The sequence below is a fragment of the Aquarana catesbeiana genome, linkage group LG12 (genome assembly GCF_042186555.1).
Source record: "Aquarana catesbeiana isolate 2022-GZ linkage group LG12, ASM4218655v1, whole genome shotgun sequence".
Taxonomy (NCBI): Eukaryota; Metazoa; Chordata; class Amphibia; order Anura; family Ranidae; genus Aquarana; species Aquarana catesbeiana.
Genome location: NC_133335.1, coordinates 241,022,684 through 241,049,171, shown reverse-complemented (window position 1 = coordinate 241,049,171; position 26,488 = coordinate 241,022,684). Strand labels below are relative to the sequence as shown.

General features: G+C 44.8%; 1 protein-coding gene across 1 annotated transcript in view; it reads right to left on the bottom strand.

Annotated features, from left to right (window-relative positions):
* Positions 1–13,054: 13,054 nt before the first annotated feature.
* Positions 13,055–26,488, bottom strand: part of LOC141113718 (bMERB domain-containing protein 1-like) — a 49,012-nt gene continuing 35,578 nt past the window's right edge. The window contains exon 6 of the mRNA XM_073606994.1: positions 13,055–20,948. Within this exon, the coding sequence (XP_073463095.1) occupies positions 20,824–20,948 (125 nt within the window). The 3' untranslated portion in view covers positions 13,055–20,823. The remainder of the gene's footprint in view (positions 20,949–26,488) is intronic.

Here is a 26,488-nt window from a genome sequence, read left to right as displayed (position 1 = left end):
TGAAGAGACTTTACTATACTGTACATGGACAGACTTTACTATACTGTACATGGATAGACTTTACTATACTGTACATGGACAGACTTTACTATACTGTACATGGAGAGACTTTACTATACTGTACATGGAGACTTTACTATACTGTACATGGAGACTTTACTATACTGTACATGGGGAGACTTTACTATACTATACATGGAGAGACTTTACTATACTGTACATGGGGAGACTTTACTATACTGTACATGGAGAGACTTTACTATACTGTACATGAAGAGACTTTACTATACTGTACATGGAGAGACTTTACTATACTGTACATGGACAGACTTTACTATACTGTACATGGAGAGACTTTACTATACTGTACATGGGGAGACTTTACTATACTGTACATGGAGAGACTTTACTATACTGTACATGGACAGACTTTACTATACTGTACATGAAGAGACTTTACTATACTGTACATGGAGAGACTTTACTATACTGTACATGGACAGACTTTACTATACTGTACATGGAGAGACTTTACTATACTGTACATGGGGAGACTTTACTATACTGTACATGGGGAGACTTTACTATACTGTACATGAAGAGACTTTACTATACTGTACATGGGGAGACTTTACTATACTGTACATGGATAGACTTTACTATACTGTACATGGAGAGACTTTACTATACTGTACATGGAGAGACTTTACTATACTGTACATGGAGAGACTTTACTATACTGTACATGGAGAGACTTTACTATACTGTACATGGACAGACTTTACTATACTGTACATGGAGAGACTTTACTATACTGTACATGGAGAGACTTTACTATACTGTACATGGGGAGACTTTACTATACTGTACATGGACAGACTTTACTATACTGTACATGAAGAGACTTTACTATACTGTACATGGATAGACTTTACTATACTGTACATGGACAGACTTTACTATACTGTACATGGACAGACTTTACTATACTGTACATGGAGAGACTTTACTATACTGTACATGGACAGACTTTACTATACTGTACATGGAGAGACTTTACTATACTGTACATGGATAGACTTTACTATACTGTACATGGACAGACTTTACTATACTGTACATGGAGAGACTTTACTATACTGTACATGGACAGACTTTACTATACTGTACATGGATAGACTTTACTATACTGTACATGGGGAGACTTTACTATACTGTACATGGAGAGACTTTACTATACTGTACATGAAGAGACTTTACTATACTGTACATGGACAGACTTTACTATACTGTACATGGATAGACTTTACTATACTGTACATGGAGAGACTTTACTATACTGTACATGAAGAGACTTTACTATACTGTACATGGATAGACTTTACTATACTGTACATGGACAGACTTTACTATACTGTACATGGAGAGACTTTACTATACTGTACATGGACAGACTTTACTATACTGTACATGGAGAGACTTTACTATACTGTACATGGACAGACTTTACTATACTGTACATGGATAGACTTTACTATACTGTACATGGGGAGACTTTACTATACTGTACATGGAGAGACTTTACTATACTGTACATGAAGAGACTTTACTATACTGTACATGGATAGACTTTACTATACTGTACATGGACAGACTTTACTATACTGTACATGGACAGACTTTACTATACTGTACATGGATAGACTTTACTATACTGTACATGGGGAGACTTTACTATACTGTACATGGACAGACTTTACTATACTGTACATGAAGAGACTTTACTATACTGTACATGGACAGACTTTACTATACTGTACATGGAGAGACTTTACTATACTGTACATGGACAGACTTTACTATACTGTACATGGACAGACTTTACTATACTGTACATGAAGAGACTTTACTATACTGTACATGGACAGACTTTACTATACTGTACATGGAGAGACTTTACTATACTGTACATGGACAGACTTTACTATACTGTACATGGACAGACTTTACTATACTGTACATGGAGAGACTTTACTATACTGTACATGGACAGACTTTACTATACTGTACATGGAGAGACTTTACTATACTGTACATGGAGAGACTTTACTATACTGTACATGGACAGACTTTACTATACTGTACATGGACAGACTTTACTATACTGTACATGGACAGACTTTACTATACTGTACATGGGGAGACTTTACTATACTGTACATGGGGAGACTTTACTATACTGTACATGGACAGACTTCTCACTAAGACAACATTTCTGTATTAAAAGTCCTTCTTTTTTTTTTTTTTTTATTGGTCTTATATAATATTCTAATTTTCTGAGATACTGACATTTGGGGTATCACTCACTGTAAGCCATAATCATCAATTTTAAAAGAGAGAAATGTTTAAAATCGATCGCTCTGTGTGTAACAAATCTATATACAATGTATCAGTTTCACTTTTTGAATTAAATTACTGAAATTAATGAACTTTTTGATGAGTTTCTATATTTATGAGACTCGCCTGTCTATCCAAGCTGGTCCGATGTTACTTTGTAAAAATATCCATATCTGGAATTCTTCGATATACAATATCATTAGCAAAACGTTTCTTGCGAAGAACCTCTGCCAAAAAAAGACCATTCAATCCCCGCGGTCGGTATTATATTATTATTAGTACGGTGATGTGTAATTAAATGTTGATTTTAAAGAACCCCGGAAATGCCGGAAAGTATGAGAATTCCGTTGATGTGCAGCGAGATGTTTAGGACCCTTCATTATACATTTATAGCCCCCCCCCCCTTGTTTCTATAGCCGTCTCTGTGGTGACGGACACACATGTGCCCCCCCCATTTCTATAGCCGTCTCTGTGGTGACGGACACACATGTGCCCCTCCCCCCCCTGGGGTAGCCGTCCTTGTGCCGCTCTTTGTCACGCTCGCTGCTGTCTTGTTATATGAGTCATTCATATTATGATCTGACAATGCGGGGGGAGGCGGGGCCACTGAGTGGGAGTGAGTGGTGCAATAATTCACTCGTTCTGTGGAGGCGAATCAGCTTTCCGACTAATGAAATAATATAGAAGAGCGACTTATTAATTAGTCTCATCATAGGAAGAAGCGGTGGCTGTGATCCTCTGCGGCCCCCTCTCATAAATACGCTACAAACATTGACTCGTTAATTACTTTATTCCTGTACATTTCCCTGCAGTAGTTTGTGCCTCTGCCCCTCCCACAATGAGGAGATTTTCCTGCAGTAGTTTGTGTCTCTGCCCCTCCCACAATGAGGTGATTTCCTGCAGTAGTTTGTGTCTCTGCCCCTCCCACAATGGTGAGATTTCCTGCAGTAGTTTGTGTCTCTGCCCCTCCCACAATGATGAGATTTCCCTGCAGTAGGTTGTGTCTCTGCCCCTCCCACAATGGTGAGATTTACTGCAGTAGTTTGTGTCTCTGCCCCTCCCACAATGGTGAGATTTACTGCAGTAGTTTGTGTCTCTGCCCCTCCCACAATGGTGAGATTTACTGCAGTAGTTTGTGTCTCTGCCCCTCCCACAATGGGGATAATTCCTGCATTAGTTTGTGTCTCTGCCCATCCCACAATGGGGAGATTTCCTGCAGTAGTTTGTGTCTCTGCCCCTCCCACAATGGTGAGATTTACTGCAGTAGTTTGTGTCTCTGCCCCTCCCACAATGGGGATAATTCCTGCAGTAGTTTGTGTCTCTGCTCCTCCCACAATGAGGAGATTTCCCTTCAGTAGTTTGTGTCTCTGCCCCTCCCACAATGAGATTTCCCTGCAGTAGTTTGTGTCTCTGCCCCTCCCACAATGGTGAGATTTCCTGCAGTAGTTTGTGTCTCTGCCCCTCCTACAATGGGGAGATTTCCCTTTAGTAGTTTGTGTCTCTGCCCCTCCCACAATGAGGAGATTTCCCTGCAGTAGTTTGTGCCTCTGCCTCTCCCACAATGAGGAGATTTCCCTGCAGTAGTTTGTGTCTCTGCCCCTCCCACAATGGGGTGATTTCCTGCAGTAGTTTGTGTCTCTGCCCCTCCCACAATGGTGAGATTTCCTGCAGTAGTTTGTGTCTCTGCCCCTCCCACAATGATGAGATTTCCCTGCAGTAGGTTGTGTCTCTGCCCCTCCCACAATGGTGAGATTTACTGCAGTAGTTTGTGTCTCTGCCCCTCCCACAATGGTGAGATTTACTGCAGTAGTTTGTGTCTCTGCCCCTCCCACAATGGGGATAATTCCTGCATTAGTTTGTGTCTCTGCCCATCCCACAATGGGGAGATTTCCTGCAGTAGTTTGTGTCTCTGCCCCTCCCACAATGGTGAGATTTACTGCAGTAGTTTGTGTCTCTGCCCCTCCCACAATGGGGATAATTCCTGCAGTAGTTTGTGTCTCTGCTCCTCCCACAATGAGGAGATTTCCCTTCAGTAGTTTGTGTCTCTGCCCCTCCCACAATGAGGAGATTTCCCTGCAGTAGTTTGTGTCTCTGCCCCTCCCACAATGGTGAGATTTCCTGCAGTAGTTTGTGTCTCTGCCCCTCCCACAATGGGGAGATTTCCCTTCAGTAGTTTGTGTCTCTGCCCCTCCCACAATGAGGAGATTTCCCTGCAGTAGTTTGTGCCTCTGCCTCTCCCACAATGAGGAGATTTCCCTGCAGTAGTTTGTGCCTCTGCCCCTCCCACAATGGGGAGATTTCCTGCAGTAGTTTGTTTCTCTGACCCTCCCACAATGGTGAGATTTCCTGCAGTAGTTTGTGTCTCTGCCCCTCCCACAATGATGAGATTTCCCTGCAGTAGGTTGTGTCTCTGCCCCTCCCACAATGGTGAGATTTACTGCAGTAGTTTGTGTCTCTGCCCCTCCCACAATGGTGAGATTTACTGCAGTAGTTTGTGTCTCTGCCCCTCCCACAATGGGGATAATTCCTGCAGTAATTTGTGTCTCTGTCCCTCCCACAATGATGAGATTTCCCTGCAGTAGGTTGTGTCTCTGCCCCTCCCACAATGATGAGATTTCCCTGCAGTAGGTTGTGTCTCTGCCCCTCCCACAATGGTGAGATTTACTGCAGTAGTTTGTGTCTCTGCCCCTCCCACAATGGTGAGATTTACTGCAGTAGTTTGTGTCTCTGCCCCTCCCACAATGGGGATAATTCCTGCAGTAGTTTGTGTTTCTGCCCCTCCCACAATGGTGAGATTTCCTGCAGTAGTTTGTGTCTCTGCCCCTCCCACAATGGGGAGATTTCCCTTCAGTAGTTTGTGTCTCTGCCCCTCCCACAATGAGAAGATTTCCCTGCAGTAGTTTGTGTCTCTGCCCCTCCCACAGTGGTGAGATTTCCTGCAGTAGTTTGTGTCTCTGCCCCTCCCACAATGGGGAGATTTCCTTTCAGTAGTTTGTGTCTCTGCCCCTCCCACAATGAGGAGATTTCCCTGCAGTAGTTTGTGCCTCTGCCCCTCCCACAATGAGGAGATTTTCCTGCAGTAGTTTGTGTCTCTGCCTCTCCCACAATGGGGAGATTTCCTGCAGTAGTTTGTGTCTCTGCCCCTCCCACAATGGTGAGATTTCCTGCAGTAGTTTGTGCCTCTGCCCCTCCCACAATGGGGCGATTTCCTGCAGTAGTTTGTGTCTCTGCCCCTCCCACAATGATGAGATTTCCCTGCAGTAGGTTGTGTCTCTGCCCCTCCCACAATGGTGAGATTTACTGCAGTAGTTTGTGTCTCTGCCCCTCCCACAATGGTGAGATTTACTGCAGTAGTTTGTGTCTCTGCCCCTCCCACAATGGGGATAATTCCTGCAGTAGTTTGTGTCTCTGCCCCTCCCACAATGGAGAGATTTCCTGCAGTAATTTGTGTCTCTGCCCCTCCCACAATGATGAGATTTCCCTGCAGTAGGTTGTGTCTCTGCCCCTCCCACAATGGTGAGATTTACTGCAGTAGTTTGTGTCTCTGCCCCTCCCACGATGGTGAGATTTACTGCAGTAGTTTGTGTCTCTGCCCCTCCCACAATGGGGATAATTCCTGCAGTAGTTTGTGTCTCTGCTCCTCCCACAATGAGATTTCCCTTCAGTAGTTTGTGTCTCTGCCCCTCCCACAATGGGGATAATTCCTGCAGTAGTTTGTGTTTCTGCCCCTCCCACAATGGGGAGATCTTGGAATCTTCCAATGAGGACACGTATTCTGTAGAAGAGGAGGTTTCTCTTACTTTGTATTGGTTTTCTTTATATTCTCTTTGTGTCTACAGGACAGGAAGTAAAAGGAAATTTCTCTTAATGGGACACAGGTGGCAAACAAAAAAAAAACAACAACAGAGGATTTAAAGCTCTGTGATAGGCATATATTGTCTAAATATACTCCTCGTGTGTCTTTTCCTAGAATCTCGGTGATCTTTGTGTATTTCTTCCAGATCTGTGCAGTAATCCAGTGTGAGACTTCCTGTAATAAAGACCGCCCACTGCTGATCTCTTTCCTTGTGCAGGGGGACTGGTCTTGTCCCCGCCCCCTCTTGTCGTTTTATGTAGTGGGTGGAGTTTGCTGGGCCCCTCCCACACCTCTGCGCTCTTTGCACAGGCTATGTTCAGCACCGTGATGATGTCACCGCTACTTTTACAAGATAATATATACGTTTGGATTTCGATACAATTTAAATTTGTTTCCTGACCCAAAGTCGGGGTTCTGTCTCACGCTGTCCATGGATGATGAGGTCTCTAATCTTCGGTCCTATCATGTCGCCACCTTCAGGAGACGGTTCCCGGTCGCGGTGCGGGGGACGCAGCCGGCGAGGACTAAGCCGCTGGCAATTTCTACTCAATTCTCCGACTGGTGCAAAGGCTTTAATCTTCCAACCAGATGTGTGAGAATGTGGCGCGGGTCACGGTGCGTCATCTGCGGAGAGTCAGTCTGGGCCACCTAACTCCTCACCTGCTTCCTACCCCAAATCCCCCCTCCTAGCACAAATCCTCTTCCTCACTCCTAGCATACCCCCCCAAATCCTATCCCCCCTCCCAGCACAAATCCTCCCCCTCTTAGCAGAAATCCTCCCCTCAATTCCCTCCTTCTAGTTTAACTCCTCTCTCCCAACCCCCCCTCCCAGCAAAAATCCTCTTCCCCACTCCTACTATAAACCCCCCCCCCCCATCCTCCTCTTAGCACAAATCCTCTCCCCAATCCCCCCCAGCACAAATTCCCCCCTCCTAGTGGAAATCCTCCCCTCAATTCCCTCCTCCTAGTTTAACTCCTCTCCCGCAATCCCCCCTCCTAGTACAAATCCTCTCCCCCAACCCCCCTCCCAGCACAAATCCTTCCCCCAAATCCCCCTTCAAGTAGAAATCCCCCCCCGAATCCCTCCTCCTAGTACAACTCCTCTCCCACAATCCCCCCTCCAAGTACAAATCCTTTCCCCCAAACCCCCCTCCCAGCACAAATCCTCTTCCCCACTCCTAGCATAAATCCTCCCCCCAAATACCCCCTCCTAGTACAATTCCTCTCCCCCACTCCCTGCCTTCTAGTACAAATCCTCTCCCCCAATCCCCCCTCCAAGTACAAATCCTCTTCTCCACTCCTACCATAAATCCTCCCCCCTCCTAGGAGAAATCCTCCCCTCAATTCCCTCCTCCTGGTTTAACTCATCTTCCCCAACCCCTCTCCAGGTACAAATCCTCTCCCCCAACCCCCCCATCACAAATCCTCTTCCCCACTCCTACTATAAATCACCCCCCCACTCCCCCTCCTAGTACAAATCCTTTCCCCCTAGCATCCCAGCATAAATCCTCCCCCTCCTAGGAGAAATCCTCCCCTCAATTCCCTCCTCCTAGTTTAACTCCTCTCCCCCAACCCCTCTCCAGGTACAAATCCTCTCCCCCAACCCCCCTCTAAGCACAAATCCTCTTCCCCACTCCTACTCTAAATCACCCCCCAATCCCCCTCCTAGTACAAATCCTCTTCCCCCCAGCATAAATCCTCCCTCCTCCTAGTAGAATTCCTCCCCTCAATTCCCTCCCCCTAGTTTAACTCCTCTCCCCCAATCCCCCCTCCAAGTACAAATCCTCTCCTCCAACCCCCCCTCCTAGCACAAATCCTCTTCCCCACTCCTAGCATAAATCCCCCCCCAAATCCCCCCTTCAAGTAGTAATCCTCCCCCCAATTCCCTCCTCCTAGTACAACTCCTCTCCCCCAATCCCCCCTCCCAGCACAAATCCTCTTCCCCACTCCTAGCATAAATCCTCCCCCCAAATACCCCCTCCTAGTACAAATCCTCTCCCCCAATCCACCTCCCGCCACAAATCCTCTTCCCCACCCCTACCATAAATTCCTCCCCCAAACCCCCTCTTAGCACAAATCCTCTTCCCCAAATCCCCCCTCCTATCCTCCCCCCCCAAGCACAAATTCTCTTCCCCACTCCTAACATAAATCCTCCCCCCTCCTAGTAGAAATCCTCCCCTCAATTCCCTCCCCCTTGTTTAACTCCTCTCCCCCAATCCCCTCTCCAAGTACAAATCCTCTCCCCCAACCCCCCCCAGCATAAATCCTCCCCCCAAATCCCACCCCAATCACAAATTCTCTTCCCCACTCCTAGCATAAATCCTCCCCCCTCCTAGTAGAAATCCCTCACTTCCCTCCCCCTAGTTTAACTCCTCTCCCCCAATCCCCCCTCCCAGCACAAATCCTCTTCCCCACTCCTAGCATAAATCCTCCCCCCAAATACCCCCTCCTAGTACAAATCCTCTCCCCCAATCCACCTCCCAGCACAAATCCTCTTCCCCACCCCTACCATAAATTCCCCCCCCCCCCCCCCAATCCCCCTCTTAGCACAAATCCTCTTCCCCAAATCCCCCCTCCTATCTCCCCCCCCAAGCACAAATTATGGGCGGCACAGTGGTGTAGTGGGTAGCACTTTCGCCTAGCAGTAAGAAGGGTCGCTGGTTCGAATCCCACCCACGACACTACCTGCCTGGAGTTTGCATGTTCTCCCTGTGCCTGCGTGGGTTTCCTCCGGGTACTCCGGTTTCCTCCCACACTCCAAAGACATGCTGGTTGGTTAATTGGATCCTGTCTAAATTGTCCCTAGTATGTATGAATGTGAGTTAGGGACCGTAGATTGTAAGCTCCTTGAGGGTAGGGACTGATGTGAAGGTACAATGTATATGTAAAGCGCTACGTAAATTGACGGCGCTATATAAGTACCTGAAATAAATAAATAAATAAATAAATTCTCTTCCCCACTCCTAACATAAATCCTCCCCCCTCCTAGTAGAAATTCTCCCCTCAATTCCTTCCCCCTTGTTTAACTCCTCTCCCCCAATCCCCTCTCCAAGTACAAATCCTCTCCCCCAACCCCCCCCAGCATAAATCCTCCCCCCAAATCCCACCCCAATCACAAATTCTCTTCCCCACTCCTAGCATAAATCCCCCCCCCTCCTAGTAGAAATCCCTCACTTCCCTCCCCTAGATTAACTCCTCTCCCCCAATCCCCTCTCCAAGTACAAATCCTCTTCCCCACTCCTAGCATAAATCCTCCCCCCAAATACCCCCTCCTAGTACAAATCCTCTCCCCCAATCCACCTCCCAGCCCAAATCCCCCCTTCTATTCCCCCCCCCCCCCCCAAGCACAAATTCTCTTCCCCACTCCTAACATAAATCCTCCCCCCCTCCTAGTAGAAATTCTCCCCTCAATTCCCTCCCCCTTGTTTAACTCCTCTCCCCCAATCCCCTCTCCAAGTACAAATCCTCTCCCCCAACCCCCCCCCCAGCATAAATCCTCCCCCCAAATCCCACCCCAATCACAAATTCTCTTCCCCACTCCTAGCATAAATCCCCCCCCCCCCCCTCCTAGTAGAAATCCCTCACTTCCCTCCCCCTAGATTAACTCCTCTCCCCCAATCCCCTCTCCAAGTACAAATCCTCTCTCCCAACCCCCCTCCCAGCACAAATCCTCTTCCCCACTCCTAGCATAAATCCTCCCCCCAAATCCCCCCTTCAAGTAGAAATGCTCCCCCCAGTTCCCTCCTCCTAGTACAACTCCTCTCCCCCAATACCCCCTCCTTGTACAAATCCTCTCCCCCAACCCCCCTCCCCTAGTACAAATCCTTTTCTCCAAATCCCCCTCACAGCTCAAATCCTCTTCCCCACTCCTAGCGTAAATCCTTACCCCAAATCCCCCCTCCTGGTACAAACCCCCCCCCCCATAACCCCCAACGGTGGATTGGGAGATCGGACGGTACGCAGCTTAATTACCCACCCCCTACCTCCTCCAAGGACGGCTCATCTCCTAAAAATGTGGGTAGTGGGTGGACAAGCCATGTACAGTGCGGTCTAAGAGGATCCTGTGTAATCTGCTACATGGAGGAGCACTCCACCCACAGGCATGGGGAGAACATAGAAAGATAGAACAATTGCAGCTGGAGGATATTTAGGTGTCCTGGAGTTGTGCTTTAAAAACACATAGGGGTCTATTTATAAAAGAATTGCACAGCAATTCACCCAGTGAAAGTGCATATACATTCATTCTGTGTGAATTGAGAACAAAAAAATCTATGTTATTAGGCTATTTCCTGTGCTGATCTAATATTTTTATAATTGAATTCAAATGGAAAATACCCCATGTGTCCATTAGATGGTGCTAAGTATCTTAGGAAGTTCCTATGATGTGGACATCCAGTTGCCAAATGCAGTATTTGCGGCTTTAAATCAATTTAAAACATTCAATCAGCACAGAAAATAGCCTACTAGCATTTTGGTGAGGCCGCCGAATGACATAACGATCTCCTTTTCAGTCAGAGGAAGCTTTGTATTTATTCATAAAAATACAAGGCTTCCTGAGAATGGCTGAGTGGCACTCAGTCCCACACCGGTGCAAGAACACAGCGTGGAATACTTTACAGTTTATACACCTCTAACAGCAGCTACGTGTATCGGTAAAGGAAACTTTGTTTTGGCCAGGTTGGGGACATCATTATCATGCAAAAGAAGGTCTCCAAAACAAGTTCCTAGTAACAGTTAGGAGGATGTCAGTGATGATGGAGATTATGTCAGTGGTGATGGAGATTATGTCTGTGGTGATGGAGATTATGTCTGTGGTGATGGAGATTATGTCTGTGGTGATGGAGATTTTGTCAGTGGTGATGGAGATTATGTCTGTGGTGATGGAGATTATGTCAGTGGTGATGGAGATTATGTCTGTGGTGATGGAGATTATGTCTGTGGTGATGGAGATTTTGTCAGTGGTGATGGAGATTATGTCAGTGGTGATGGAGATTATGTCAGTGGTGATGGAGATTATGTCAGTGGTGATGATGATGGTTGTCAGTGGCAATGAAGGTTATGTCAGTGGTGATGAAGGTTATGTCAGTGGTGATGAAGGTTATGTCAGTGGTGATGAAGGTTATGTCAGTGGTGATGGAGGTTATGTCTGTGGTGATGGAGGTTATGTCTGTGGTGATGGAGATTTTGTCAGTGGTGATGGAGATTATGTCAGTGGTGATGGAGATTATGTCAGTGGTGATGGAGGTTATGTCAGTGGTGATGGAGATTATGTCAGTGGTGATGATGATGGTTGTCAGTGGCAATGAAGGTTATGTCAGTGGTGATGAAGGTTATGTCAGTGGCGATGGAGGTTATGTCAGTGGTGACGGAGGTTATGTCAGTGGTGACGATGATGGTTGTCAGTGGCAATGAAGGTTATGTCAGTGGTGATGAAGGTTATGTCAGTGATTTTGGAGGTGATGTCAGTGGTGATGAAGGTTATGTCAGTGGTGATGATGATGGTTGTCAGTGGCAATGAAGGTTATGTCAGTGGTGATGAAGGTTATGTCAATTATAATGGAAGTTACGCCAATAGTGATGAGAGTTATGTCAGTGCAGATGAAGGTTGTCATTGATGATGAAGGTTATGTCAGTTATAATGGAAGTTACGTCAATGATGATTGAGGTGATGTCAATGGTGATGGAGGTTATGTCAGTGATGATGAAGGTTATGTCATTGGTGATGGAGGTAATGTCAATAATAATGGAAGTTACGTCAATGGTGATGGAGGTTATGTTAATGATGAAGTATATGTCAGTGATAATGGAGGTTAAGTCAGTGATGATAGAGGTTATGTCAGTGAAGATGGAGATTATGTCAATGATGAAGGAGGTTATGTCTCCATATGTTTTATGGTTGATCTATTATGAACTTGTGTCTTTTTTCAACCTGATTAACTATGTAACTTTATCAATGGTGATGGAGGTTATGTCAGTGGTGATGAAGGTTATGTCAGTGGTGATGATGGTTATGTCAGTGGTGATGATGGTTATGTTAGTGGAGATGAAGGTTATGTCAGTGGTGATGAAGGTTATGTCAGTGGTGATGATGGTTATGTTAGTGGAGATGAAGGTTATGTCAGTGGCGATGATGGTTATGTCAGTGGTGATGATGGTTATGTCAGTGGTGATGATGGTTATGTTAGTGGAGATGAAGGTTATGTCAGTGGCGATGATGGTTATGTCAGTGGCGATGATGGTTATGTCAGTGGTGATGATGGTTATGTCAGTGGTGATGATGGTTATGTTAGTGGTGATGAAGGTTATGTCAGTGGTGATGATGGTTATGTTAGTGGAGATGAAGGTTATGTCAGTGGTGATGAAGGTTATGTCAGTGGTGATGATGGTTATGTCAGTGGCGATGAAGGTTATGTCAGTGGCGATGAAGGTTATGTCAGTGGCGATGATGGTTATGTCAGTGGCGATGAAGGTTATGTCAGTGGCGAGGGAGCTTATGCAGGAAGGAAACAAGCACTTAAGTGAGGTCCATGGGTCCTGGACAGGCCTAGTGCCCTAGTATTCAGGCTACATATACTTTAATAGATCTGATCTTTTATTCTTTAACTGGTAAGTGATAGAGGGTCAAACTGTGTCTCTCCCATACAAATCAGTGGCCCAGCTTTCCCACAGTCCTATATGACGCTGCCCCATCCCCCCCATTCAGGTTTTTTAGTGTGCAGGTTAATCAAACTTTTACCCAAATATTTTCTAAAGCAAAAAAAGAACAAAAGACAAAGAACACATCCACCAAGACTTTCCGCGTGTGATATATACAGTATATATTTTATTATATATTTCTTTAATCTCTCTTTTTTCTTTTTACATCCATGTTTTAATGTTTGTACACTACAGGGGTCCCAGAGAATACCAATCATTCAGGCATTTGATGGTAACATTTTACCCAGGAAGTTCCAGAAACCAGTAAGGAAACAAATGAATAAAATATTGGGTACAAAGACAAGGATTTAAAGCATTTCCCCAATATCTCTTTTATGTATCGAAGCAAAGAATGTTCATACGTAAGGTGGAACTTTACCCATGTCTTTATGGTCTTCTCCCTTCTCCCTTGCTCTTGCACATTAGCAAAAAAGAAAAAAAATAATAATTCAAAATGAAAAACCTTTTTTTATGTTTTAGGCCAGGATGACGTCATGGCCCTCCCGCATGTGCAGATACACCGTGGGTCTCTGGCGGTTCTCTGACAAAGACCCCACAGCATGCGCATGCTTGACATCTTGCAAACTGCCTCCTGGGATGGTGTGACGTAGCCATCTGTAGCCAGCCATTTGCGAGATGTCACGCCTGCGCACGCACACCCTGGGCATTGAGACAAATTTCTCCCTTACAGATAGCTAAAAACATTAATGGTGTCAGTCGAAACTTATCTGAAAGGCAGAAATTGCTCATTGCTCATGGAACCCCTAGCAACCTCTGGAGGAACCCTAGGGTTAAGAAACCCTGTGCTAGACCATGGAGGTCTCTCCACGCTCCAGATCTTAATTAAAGATGGAGGCACTGGAGAAGAAGGGCAAAGGGAGAACTTTTGCTTGAAGCAAGACAACAGTGGACTCCATTGTCTCGTACAGGGTTTCTCAACCAGGATTTTACAGAACCCCTGAGGGCTCCTTCAAAAGTTGCTAAGGGTTCCCTGAGCAATGAGCAATTTCTGCCTCTCATATAAGTTCCCACTGACAACATTGATCCTTTTAGGTAGATGTAAGGGGATAATTCTTCCCAACGACCACAAGTGTAAAGAGCATTCTTCCCACTGGCCATCACAAGAATGTATCATGAGTTGTAGATATAGTCATTTTTAGCAGGGGTTCCTGAGACTAGAAGGATATCTTAAGGGTTTCCCTGGGTTAAAAAGGTTGAGAAAGGCTGGTCTAGTAAATATGTCTTTTTTTTTTTTATTATTATGCAGAGTGAGGTTCCTCTTGAAGTCTTGTCCCAATTTTGTGGAGCTATGATGTTCTACAAATAATTGCAAATTGATCAAATCATCTCTTTGAACACCTTAAATTTTAACTGGAGGAGTACCGCTTGGAGGTATGGGGGCTAAATGATGGGGGGTATAAAACACTGGATCTCTAAACATAAAAAAAATGCATAATTGAACCTGAAATTAATTGAAGTGGAGAAATTGACTTAATGTGTCAGAAAACAAACATTGTCAATAACTAGATATCCATTCCAAGTTCTGGTTGCACAAAAACAACAGCAAAAAATCTTACTAGTTGAGGTTATATTGTGCATTTGTGATTTTTATCCATTTAAATAAAATACAATCTTTATAATTTTCCTTCAGATGTTCTGTTCCCGGCTATCCATATGGAAAATAAAACAATTAACATCTTTTAATGCTGTCCTGGTGATGAAGATGATTTTGTCAGACTGGTGAAGGAGGGACTGAGACATATTGGGCAATTCATGGGGCGTCTATCGTCATAAAAAGGTAAAAAAGGGTGCCCTAAATGTTAAGTCCACCCAATGAGGGTATAAACCCTAAAGAATGTGGACCCCTCTCAAACGATGGGAGTTCAGGTGTCTCCAGTGAAGGGTCCTGTTAATGCCAATTGTGCTCTTCCAACCTTGGTTGGGGAAAAACCTCTATAGTAGATGTGCAGTTCGTTTCGTTCTAAATCAAAAATTCGGACGAAATTATCATTACTCTGGGATTCGGATGTGTCCGAAATTCCAAATTACATTACTATTGAATTTAAACAAATCCGAAATGATGAAACAAAATTTTGCTCAAAATTATTCAAATTCCAATAAAATTGGAATCGAATTCGACAACAAAATCAAATTCGAAAATAAATTTGAAATGTAAGCATATTATTGACTAGTGCTGATTTTTTGACTGTTGAAAATAATAGAATAAAACAGAGTAGAATAGAAAATAAAGGAAGAGAATAGAACATAATAATAAAAAATAAATAATTAAAATAGAAAACAATAGAATAGAAAAAATATAAAAGAAACTTAAACAAAATAGAAAGAAGAGATCATAAAGGAACAGAAAGGAATAGAATAGAAAAGAATAGAGAAGAAAGAATGGGAAAAAAAAGAATAATATAGAAACGATAGAATAGAAAAAATAGAGTAGAAAAAAATAGAATAGAAAAGAACAGAATAGGAAAAAATAAAATTGATTAAAATAGAATAGGATTAACTAGAAAGAATATAGTTTTTTTTCGAAATTCGAATTGTGAAATAAAAAAAAAAAAAGAATAGAAAAGAATATACTAAAACAGAATAGAATATAAAATAAAAGAATAGAATAGAATAAAAAATATAGGAATATAATAGACTATAAAATAAAGGAATATAATAGAATATAAAATAAAAGAATAGAAAAAATATGCAATAGATTAGAATAGAATGAAATAGAAAGAATATAGCCATCTTCTGAAATGTTAATTTTGAAACTTGAATTTTGACTAGATTAGAATAAAACAGAAAGAATATGACCGTCTTCCAAAATTTGAATTTAAAAAAGAATAGAATAACCAGAAAAAAACAGAATATAATAAAATAGAAAATAAAAAATAGAATAGAAAATAAAAGAATAGATTAGAATAGAAAATAAAGAAATAGAAAAGAATAGAAAATAAAGGAATAGAATCAAAAAGAATAGAACATAAAATATTAGAATAGAATAGAATGGAATTGAATAGAATATAGCTGTCTTCCAAAATTTGAATTCCAAATAGAATAGAACCAACTATTCTTCACAATGAATTCGGATTGATTCGATTTTTTTTTTTAATTCATTGGAAAAAATTTAATCCAGTCGAAAATGAATAAACAAAACTAAACAGAACTAAACAAAATGAATTTTGTTACGAATGCAATGAAATTAAATTAGTAACGCAACAAATCAATCCCAACAGCTTAGTTCTGCACAGGTCTACTTTTCAGTTCTCTGTGTACAAAGCCAGCTCCATAGAGATTTGGTTTCACCGGTTTGGTGTGGAGGAACTGGACTGGTGCCTAACCTCAAGCCAGGTCTTCTCATAGAACATCCATACTTGACCTCATAAATGGACACCCTCCAAAATCCTGTGCAAAGCCTTCCCTGAAAAGCGGAAGGCGGTACAGCTGCAAAGGGGAGGCCAACTCCATATTGTTTGCTATGGTTTAGGAATGGGATGTCCAACAAGCTCATATTAGGTGTGGTGGTCAGGTCTCCAGACCGTTCACTCTGAGTTCCCTTGTCTTCAAACTTGGTGTGCCCTTTATAAGGAGTTTCCACCATCCTTTCCCGATGTTTATTTATTTTATACTATGAAGGATATAACACGAGAGGCTGAAACACCAAAATTTGGGGGACACCCAAAACTCCCGGATAGGCAGGAATGGAGGTCGGGACTAGGCATGGAGGTTGCACAATCTTTCGTTTCTTACCAGTTGAGTCACCAAAGGTGGACGAAGGCCCCTCACTCACCATCCAGGAATGGAGGCAAAGCCCATTGAGGTGTTGATGCATTTATTAGCGTATCTCCATGTTGGTCTTTGAATACAGATAGTCATATAGAGTCCTCCTCGTGTCTTTTGATGCATTTCTAGTTCCAGATTTTCTGGAGAACTTCCCCTATGTTTCCCAGCCGTCTTATCCCATAGCTGCAAAGCCAATCTTCAGCAGCATTTCCAGGGTGGAGTGCATCTGCCCCATACCAACCTCTTCCAGGTCCAGGTTATATTTCAGGTATGAGCAGGGCTGCATGTAAATCTCACTCTAGGCATGCATGTATGGTGACCAGGGCCACCGCTAAGGCAGTACAGCCAGTCCTGTTGTACCGGGCCCCAGCCCTATCAGCTCAGCAAGGGGGGCCCGGCCACCTTTACAGTTCATTTCTGCAAAACAAAAAAACAGGGCATTCAAAAGCCCTGTATGAGCAGCAATCTCCGTTTGATTAGATGTTTTGTAGGCTAGAGGTGAGATCTGGGGGTCTAATAGACCCCAGATCTCTCCATAAAGAGGACCTGTCATGGCTCATGCTATTACATGTTCCAATCCAGGACAGGGGAGAGGCCAGGGTAAAGGGCGAGTCAAAGGGGACCCCCGAAAAAGGTAGACTGCCCCATGATTTCTAAGAGCAGCCCTGATGGTGACACCAGGTTCCTCCTCCTTTGTCATATGACTTCAATGTTTTCAAAAACGATCGGAAGATGCAAATGCTTTAAGGTCAGCATGCAGTGCTGTGACTAGACTCCCCACACCTCTACCAACTAGAGAGGGATATAATGATTCTTCAGCTGCGGAGAGGCTTGTGACTCTTCTCAACAGCGGGGCCGGGACAAGGGGTGGACAGGGAAAGCTGCCTCAGGCGCAGAGCAGCAGCTGGGGTACAATTTAGGGTCCTTGCCCTGGGCACTGGACGGCCCGGTCCCCGTACTCCTCAACAGTTCTCAGACAGTTGCTTTGCTTTTTGCACTCAAAAAACACCCAGAGGTGGGTGAAAAAAGAAAAAAAATGAAAAAAATCAGTAACTATAATGAATGCATTTTTCTGGCTGGCTACTCCCCCTCTACTGCACTGGCCCAGGGCTCTAGACTCTGCCACCCCACAGAGTCTCACTTGTGCTGCTGCACTTTATATACAAATTCAAGAAGGAGAGGAGTATAAGAAGTGGATTCAAACCTCCAGCATCCATCCGAACCGGAATGATTTCTTTGTGCTCATGTCCTCGGATGACTTGTGCTTGTAGTTAATATAGGGTAAGTTCCAATGTAAAGAGAGGTGGTAGGTTCTCGCTTCCCTACAGAATTCTAAGTATTAATGCCAGTGCTGGGGAGTGAATTCTAAGTATCAGTGCAGGGAAAATAAATTCAAGATAAAGATAAATTCATCTCATTTCACGAAGCAACAAAGAATGCATCAGCTGCAGTCTGTGTCTTGTTGTAGAGATTTTCCTTCACTTCCTGTCCAGGCAAACACAACAGGAAGTTGGAGGACATCTCAAAAAAAGTGAGTGGAAATTCCCCCTGTCACCAGAACGGGATTCCCTATTGGCTGTTTGTGCTTCAATATCACCTCCTAATCTTCTGAATCCTTTCACAGGATTAATGGTCCTCATCAACACACAATAATACAATGCACAGTGTGAATGGAGTATTTATAAATCTGATATTCACTGCTTTATAAATATGTATCAAATATAAAATTATGTGATCCTAGAGCAGGAGATGAACAATGTATACTATGATCAGGGTGGGGGAGGGTATCCTCAGATCCAGAGTATTCCTAAATACCCCGACAAGTAATAAATATAATAAATGTCTATTTTAGTGGAGATCGACACGTGACGATCAAAAGTAACAGTGAAGTACAAAAATGGATACAATGTTACCCAATGTTAGATACAAATTTACTCAATAACAGAAACCATGTTACTCAGTCATAGTTGCCCAATGATCGATTTATTGTATTCACCAGAGCGATGACTGTACAACATGGTATCCATCAGGTCTCCGTGTTCTGAAAGGTGCCTATAAATAAAATATTATTATTATTATCACCGTACAACATTGTATCAATGATTGAGTGACATTGTAACCATCATTGTACATTATAGTATCCGTCACTGTGCAACATTATACCTATTACTTTAAACATTGTACATTATAGTATCCTTCACTGTCACACTGTATCTTTTAGTCATTAGGCCTTATTCAGAAGATGCTTGAACTGGCACTGTGCACACAGCTCAGGGTGGATGGAAAAACACATTCCCCATGTATGCAGTACAAGTTTCTCCCCCATGTAGTCAGTAGGGGTTCCCCCCCATGCACACACAATACTGGTTTCCCCCACGCACACAGTAGGGGTTCCCCCCTTGCACACGGTACAGGTTCTCCCCATGCACAAAGTAGGGGTTCCCTCCATGCACACAATACGGGTCCTCCCCACACACACAGTAGGGGTTCCTCCCCATGCACACAATAGGGGTTCTCCCCACGCACACAGTATGGGTTCTACCTACGCACACAGTTGGGGTTCCCCCCACGCACACAGTAGGGGTCCCCCCCCACATACTGTAGGGGTTCCCCCATGCACACAGTAGGGGTTCTCCCCATGCACACAGTAGGGGTTCCCCTCCCACATACAGTAGGGGTTCCCCCAATGCACACAATACAGGTTCCCTCCATACACACAATACGGGTTCCCTCCATGCACACAATAGGGGTTCTCCCCATGCACACAGTATGGGTTCTACCTACGCACATAGTTGGGGTTCCCCCCCACGCACACAGTAGGGGTTCCCCCCCACATACAGTAGGGGTTCCCCCATGCACACAGTAGGGGTTCTACCCATGCACACAGTAGGGGTTCCCCTCCCACATACAGTAGGGGTTCCCCCATGCACACAGTAGGGGTTCTCCCCATGCACACAGTAGGGGTTCCCCTCCCACATACAGTAGGGGTTCCCCCATGCACACAGTAGGGGTTCTCCCCATGCACACAGTAGGGGTTCCCCCCACACACACAGTAGGGGGTTCCCCCACGCACACAGTAGTGGTTCCCCCCATGCACACAGTAGGGGTTCCCCCCACACACACAGTAGGGGTTCCCCCACGCACACAGTAGGGGTTCCCCCACGCACACAGTAGGGGTTCCCCCCACAAACACAGTAGGGGTTCCCCCCACACACACAGTAGGGGTTCCCCCATGCACACAGTATGGGTTCCCCCCACGCACACAGTAGGGGTTCCCCCCACAAACACAGTAGGGGTTCCCCCCACACACACAGTAGGGGGTCCCCCCATGCACACAGTATGGGTTCCCCCCATGCACACAGTAGGGGGTCCCCCCACGCACACAGTAGGGGTTCCCCCCACGCACACAGTATGGGTTCCCCCCACGCACACAGTAGGGGTTCCCCTGCTCATCTGAATGAGTCCTCAGCCATAACTCACGGGCAGTCGCAGATCTGGGCTGAAATCATGGTTGATATATTTTGTAGATCAGGGGTCCTCAATTACCCAACAGGCCAATGTTTGGGAATTTCTCTTCGATAAAATAGCTGTCCAAAATACCAAACCATTGGCAGATTTAAAGCACCTGTGCAAGATAAAGGAAAACCTGCAAACATGGCCTGTCGGGGGTCCAGGACGGAGTGGAGAACCTCTGTTGTAGATGACATGGGGGTTCTGTGATGCAGACGGCGCTCAGCCGGTGTCGGCGTTAGTCATCCGCTTGGAACGCACTTTTCTTGCTGGTGGTGTGCAGGCGGCCCGACTGCCATCTTTATTTTCTGATTTGGCCTTTTTTTTTTCTTTTTGCAGGTGAATTGTTATGAGGTGAAGACTTGAGAACAGCGTGCGAAGAATGACCCGGGACGAGCGCAGAGAAGAGGCGAATCCCAATACACATCCCAGTCACACAGTTTTGAACACGTAAATAAAGGCAAAAACATTGGCCGCTGGCACCGAGGTGACCATGAATTGCTGCAGCCAATCAGAGTAAGGCTTTTGCCGTGCGGCCAATTAATAAGCTTCAGCGCAAGCAAAAACGCGACGAGGCGTTACATGATGGAGCAGGTGAAGCCGCAGCACTCCTTCAGCAGCGTCAGTCCCGTCTTTGTGACGTGGGGGTTGGACGTTTGTTGCGCTCGAGAGGTGACAGTTGACGCCTTTTCCTTTCTGTGCACTGAAAAGAAAAAGAAAAAGATTTATAATGTGTTATAAGAGCTGCTTCAAGTGTCATCAGATGTGTAATGTGTAAATGTAGGGAAAAAAAACGCGCTAGATCAAACAACAATATTAATTAGACATATAAATTTTATTAAATAAACCTAAAAAGCAGCAGCTAAATTGCAAGATAACACAAATAGATCAAATAGAAAAAGAAAAGCTGCGTTATATAAATTAAACCAGCAATAACTTGTATATAAAGACATAAGCATTAATAAAGTCCATAAAAGACACCCAGGTGAGCTTGTTTGAACGTAAGTGCCGCCATCTAATAAAAAACTTGCTTACCGGATGGCAAGCAAAAGCATGCAGTTGGCTATAACCCAGCCACAGCCTTTGCTTAATAGGAAATGCCCGGACTGATGTACCAGATGATTCGTCAACGCACCGCAATCAGCTACGATCGTAGACATCCAATATTCACAGTAACTCAATCCATTTCTTTCTTGATGGATATTTCATTAACAACATTAAGGTTTAGTAAATCTAAACAGATGGTTGGTTTCTTAGGAGATGTAGATTCTAACAATTTCAGTTTTGATCTCAGCTTCCTTTTTTCAAAAAAATCCTGGAGCCTCCGAGCCAGTTCATGATGTTGTAGCCGAAAGCGGTTCTCTCACTGAAGCCCCAAACCGTGCTTATCCGCCGAGGGCGAGGGCGAGGGCGAGAAGGTGCTTTGGTCAAATGAGGCCAAAATTGAATTTTTTGGCCTAAAAACAAAACTCTATGTGTGGCGGACAACTAACACTGCACATCACCCTGAACACACCATCCCCACCGTGAAACATGGTGGTGGCAGCATCATGTGGTGGGGATGGTTTTCTTCAGCAGGGACAGGGAAGCTGGTCAGAGTTGATGGGAAGATGGATGGAGACAAATACAGGACAATCTTAGAAGAGAACCTGTTATGCCCTGTACACACGGTCGGACATTCCGACAACAAAATCCATGGATTTTTTCCGACGGATGTTGGCTCAAACTTGTCTTGCATACACACGGTCACACAAAGTTGTCGGAAAATCTGATCGTTCTGAACGCGGTGACGAAAAACACATAGGTCGGGACTATAAACGGGGCAGTAGCCAATAGCTTTCATCTCTTAATTTATTCTGAGCATGCGTGGCACTTTGTGCGTCGGATTTGTGTACACACGATCGGAATTTCTGACAACGGATTTTGTTGTTGGAAAATTTTATAGCAAGCTCTCAAACTTTGTGTGTCGGAAATTCCTATGGAAAATGTGTGATGGAGCCTACACACGGTCGGAATTTCCAACAACAAGGTCCTATCACACATTTTACATCGGAAAATCCGACCGTGTGTACAGGGCATTAGGGTCTGCAGAAGACTTGAGACTGGGGCGGAGGTTCACCTTCCAGCAGGACAACAACCCTAAACATACAGCCAGAGCTTCCCTGTCCCTGCTGAAGAAAAGCATGCCCACCACATGATGCTGCCACCACTATGTTTCACGGTGGGGATGGTGTGTTCAGGGTGATGTGCGGTGTTAGTTTTCCCCACACATAGCATTTTGCTTTTAGGCCATAAAGTTGAATTTTGGTCTCATCTGACCAGATCACCTTCTTCCACGTTTGCTGTGTCCTCCACATGGCTTCTCACAAACTACAAACAGGACTTCTTATGACTTTCTTTCACCAATGTCTTTCTTCTTGTCACTCTTCCATAAAGGGCAGATTTGTGGAGAACACGACTAATAGTTGTCCTGTGGACAGATTCTCCCACCTGAGCTGTGGATCTCTGCAGCTCCTCCAGAGTTACCATGGACCTCTTGGCTCTTCTCTGATGAATGTTCTCTTTGCCCGGCCGGTCAGTTTAGGTAGACGGCCATGTCTTGGTAGGTTTGCAGTTGTGCCATACTCTTTCCATTTTCCGATGATGGATTGAACAGAGCTCCGTGAGATGTTCAAAGCTTGGGAGATATTTTTATAACCTGACCCTGCTTTATACTTCTCCACAACTTTATCCCTGACCTGTCTGGTGTGTTCCTTGTCCTTCATGATGCTGTTTGTTCACTAAGGTTCTCTAACAAACCTCTGAGGGCTTCACAGAACAGCTGTATTCATACTGAGATTAAATTACACATAGGTGGACTCTATTTACTAATTAGGTGACTTTTGAAGGCAATTGGTTCCACTAGATTTTAGTTAGGGGTATCAGAGTAAAGGGGGCTGAATACAAATGCCCCCCCCCCCCACTTTTCACATATTTATTTGTATCATTTATCATTTTCCTTCCACTTCACAATTATGTGCCACTTTGTGTTGGTCTATCATATAAAATCCTAATAAAATACATTTATGTTTTTGAATGTAACATGACAAAATGTGGAAAATTTCAAGGGGTATGAATACTTATCGTGTCACTGCCCCGCCCCCTGATCATGCTTTGGCAATCAGGACGCACTGGAAAATCTCTCCTCCTGCCTATCAGCTTACAGAGAAGCCAATTCCGATGAAAAAATGGATTTTTAAAACAGCTTACCTGTAAAATCCTTTTCTTGGAGTACATCACAGGACACAGAGCACCATAATAATGACTATGTGGGTTATACGCTTACCTTTAGGTGATTGGACACTGGCAACCAATAGTAAGACGGTTCCTCCCATATAACCCCTCCCACACCGGAAGCACCTCGGTTTTGTAGCAAGCAATGACGATCCCAGAAAGAGGGGAGGGACCTCTGTGTCCCGTGATGTACTCCAAGAAAAGGATTTTACAGGTAAGCTGTTTTAAAAATCCATTTTTCTTTATCGTACATCACGGGACACAGAGCACCATAATAATGACTATGTGGGATGTCCTAAAGCAATGCACCTGAGGGGGGGGACACATTATCCCTAAGCCCAACGGGCCTGAGACTATAAAGCTGCCTGCAACACGCTGTGGCCAAAAACAGTCTCTTTTTGAGATCTCACATCCACCTGGTAAAACCTGGTGAACGTATGAACTGAAGACCAAGCGGCCGCTTTGCAAACCTGAGCCATAGACATCTGTTGGCGTACTGCCCATGATGCACTAATCCCTCTAGTGGAGTGTGCTTTTAAATCCCAAGATGGAACCCTGCGCTTTAAACCATACGCCTGGATAATAGTCTGACGAATCCACCTGGATATAGTTGAACTTGTTGCCGGCTGTCCTTTTTTAAGACCCTCGGGCAAGATAAAAAAACAGTCAGTCTTCCGAAAAGGAGCTGACAATTTCAAGTAAACCTTTATCGCTCTCACCACATCCAGTGAGTGAAGTGACCTTTCCTCCCTAGTCTTAGGGTTTGGAAAAAAGGAAGGTAAAATGATATCCTGATTCAAATGAAATTTGGAAACCACCTTCGGTATAAAATCCGGACGGGGGTGCATGACCACTCTGTCCTGATGAAGAACCATAAAAGGTTCTTTGCAAGAAAGGGCGGCCAATTCTGACACCCTTCTAGCCGATGTTATAGCCACTAAGAAAACTAATTTTCTGGTCAATAGGACAAAAGGGATATGCCTAATAGGTTCAAAGGGTTGACTCTGTAAGGCTGACAGCACCAAATTTAGGTCCCAAGGACACAAAGGTGATTTAAGCGGCGGCCTCAGGTGTGTTATCCCCTTGACAAAGGTTCGCACCAAAAAATGGGATGCAATTGGTCTTTGGAAAAAAAAACGATATAAGGCCGAAATCTGTCCTTTAATTGTCCCTAAAGCGAGCTGCAAGTCTACTCCTGCTTGAAGAAAGGCGAGAACTCTTCCAATCGTATACCTACGAGGGTTCCATTTCCTTTCCTCACACCAAGAAATGTATGACTTCCAGACTCTATAATAGATAGCTGAAACTGACTTTCTAGCGTTTATCAAAGTGGACAAGATTGAACCCATAACACCACGGTCTTTCAACAGTCCGGTCTCAATAGCCAGGCCATCAAATTCAGCAACCGTAAAGAAGGATGGAATATGGGTCCTTGAGACAACAGGTCCGGATGGCATGGAAGGACCAATGGGTCCCCTACTGCCAAGTTCACAATCTCCAAGTACCCTGATCTCCTGGGCCACGCTGGGGCCACTAGGATCACTGGTTTTTGTTCCTCCTGTATTCTGCGTAGTAAGTGCGGCAGAATTTGGATCGGAGGGAAGGCATATATCAGAGAATACTGATCCCAAGGAACTACTAATGCGTCTATCCCGACAGCAAGCGGATCCTTGGTCCTGGATACAAACCTGTCCAGCTTGGCATTGAATCTGGATGCCAGCAGATCCACATCTGGGGTCCCCCAGTGTTGACAGATCTGTAGAAAAACCTCGGGATGCAGGGACCATTCCCCTGGTAACAATTTCTGGCGACTTAGGAAATCTGCCTGCCAATTGTCCACCCCCGGGATAAACACTGCCGACAAAAACGGCACATGTTTTTCTGCCCAAGCCAATATATGATCTACCTCTCTTTGGGCTGCCCGACTCCTGGTACCTCCCTCGTGGTTGATATATGCCAATACCGTGGAGTTGTCGGACTGGACTCTGACAGGAAGACCCCGCAATCTGGATGTCCAGAATCGCAGAGCCAGAGGAGCTGCCCGAATCTCCAATAGATTGATGGGCAGGGTCCTTTCTGTCTGGGACCATACTCCCTGAACAGATTCTTCCTCTAGGACTGCTCCCCAGCCGAGAAGACTGGCGTCTGTGGTTACGACTTTCCAGGCTACCGGTGGGAAAGATTTCCTTCTTTTCAAGTTGCTGGTTCTTAACCACCAAGAGAGGTTCCATAGAACCTGTGGAGATAGAACCCTAGGCTGATCCACGGTTCAAGCCGACTTGTCCCAGGCCTTTAGAATACTGTTCTGGAACACTCTGGAGTGGAACTGTGCATATGGCACTGTCCTGAAGGACGACACCATCTTGCCCAGTAACCTCATGCACAGCCGAATAGAAGGTGTTAGTTCTTTTTTCACCTTCTGTACAAGTTCCACTATGGAGGCGACCTTTAAGGGAGGAAGAAACACCTTTTCTTGGGTGGTGTCCAAGACCAGACCCAGATACACCAAGGCTTGGGTCATACAAAGAGCTGACTTGTCCACATTTAGAATCCAACCTAGGCGTTGTAAAACCAGTACTGTTCTTGACATATTTTGAACCAGTATAGGGCGAGAGCCTTCCCTTAGGAGAAGATTGTCCAGATATCCTACTACGGAGACCTTCTGAGACCTTAGGGAAGCCAACGCTGGGGCCAGAATCTTTGTGAAAACCCTGGGGGCCGTGGCCAGACCGAATGGTAGTGCCACGAATTGGAAATGACTGCCCTCTACAGCGAAGCGTAGGAACCTTTGATGTGGACCGAAGATCGGCACATGAAGGTACGCATCCTTGATATCTATGGACGCTAAATAGTCTCCCTTTCTCAGGGATTTTATTATTGAACGAACCGACTCCATGGGGAAGGATCGGACGTCTACAAAGAGGTTGAGAGCCTTGAGGTCCAAAATGGGTCTTACTTCCCAATTTGGTT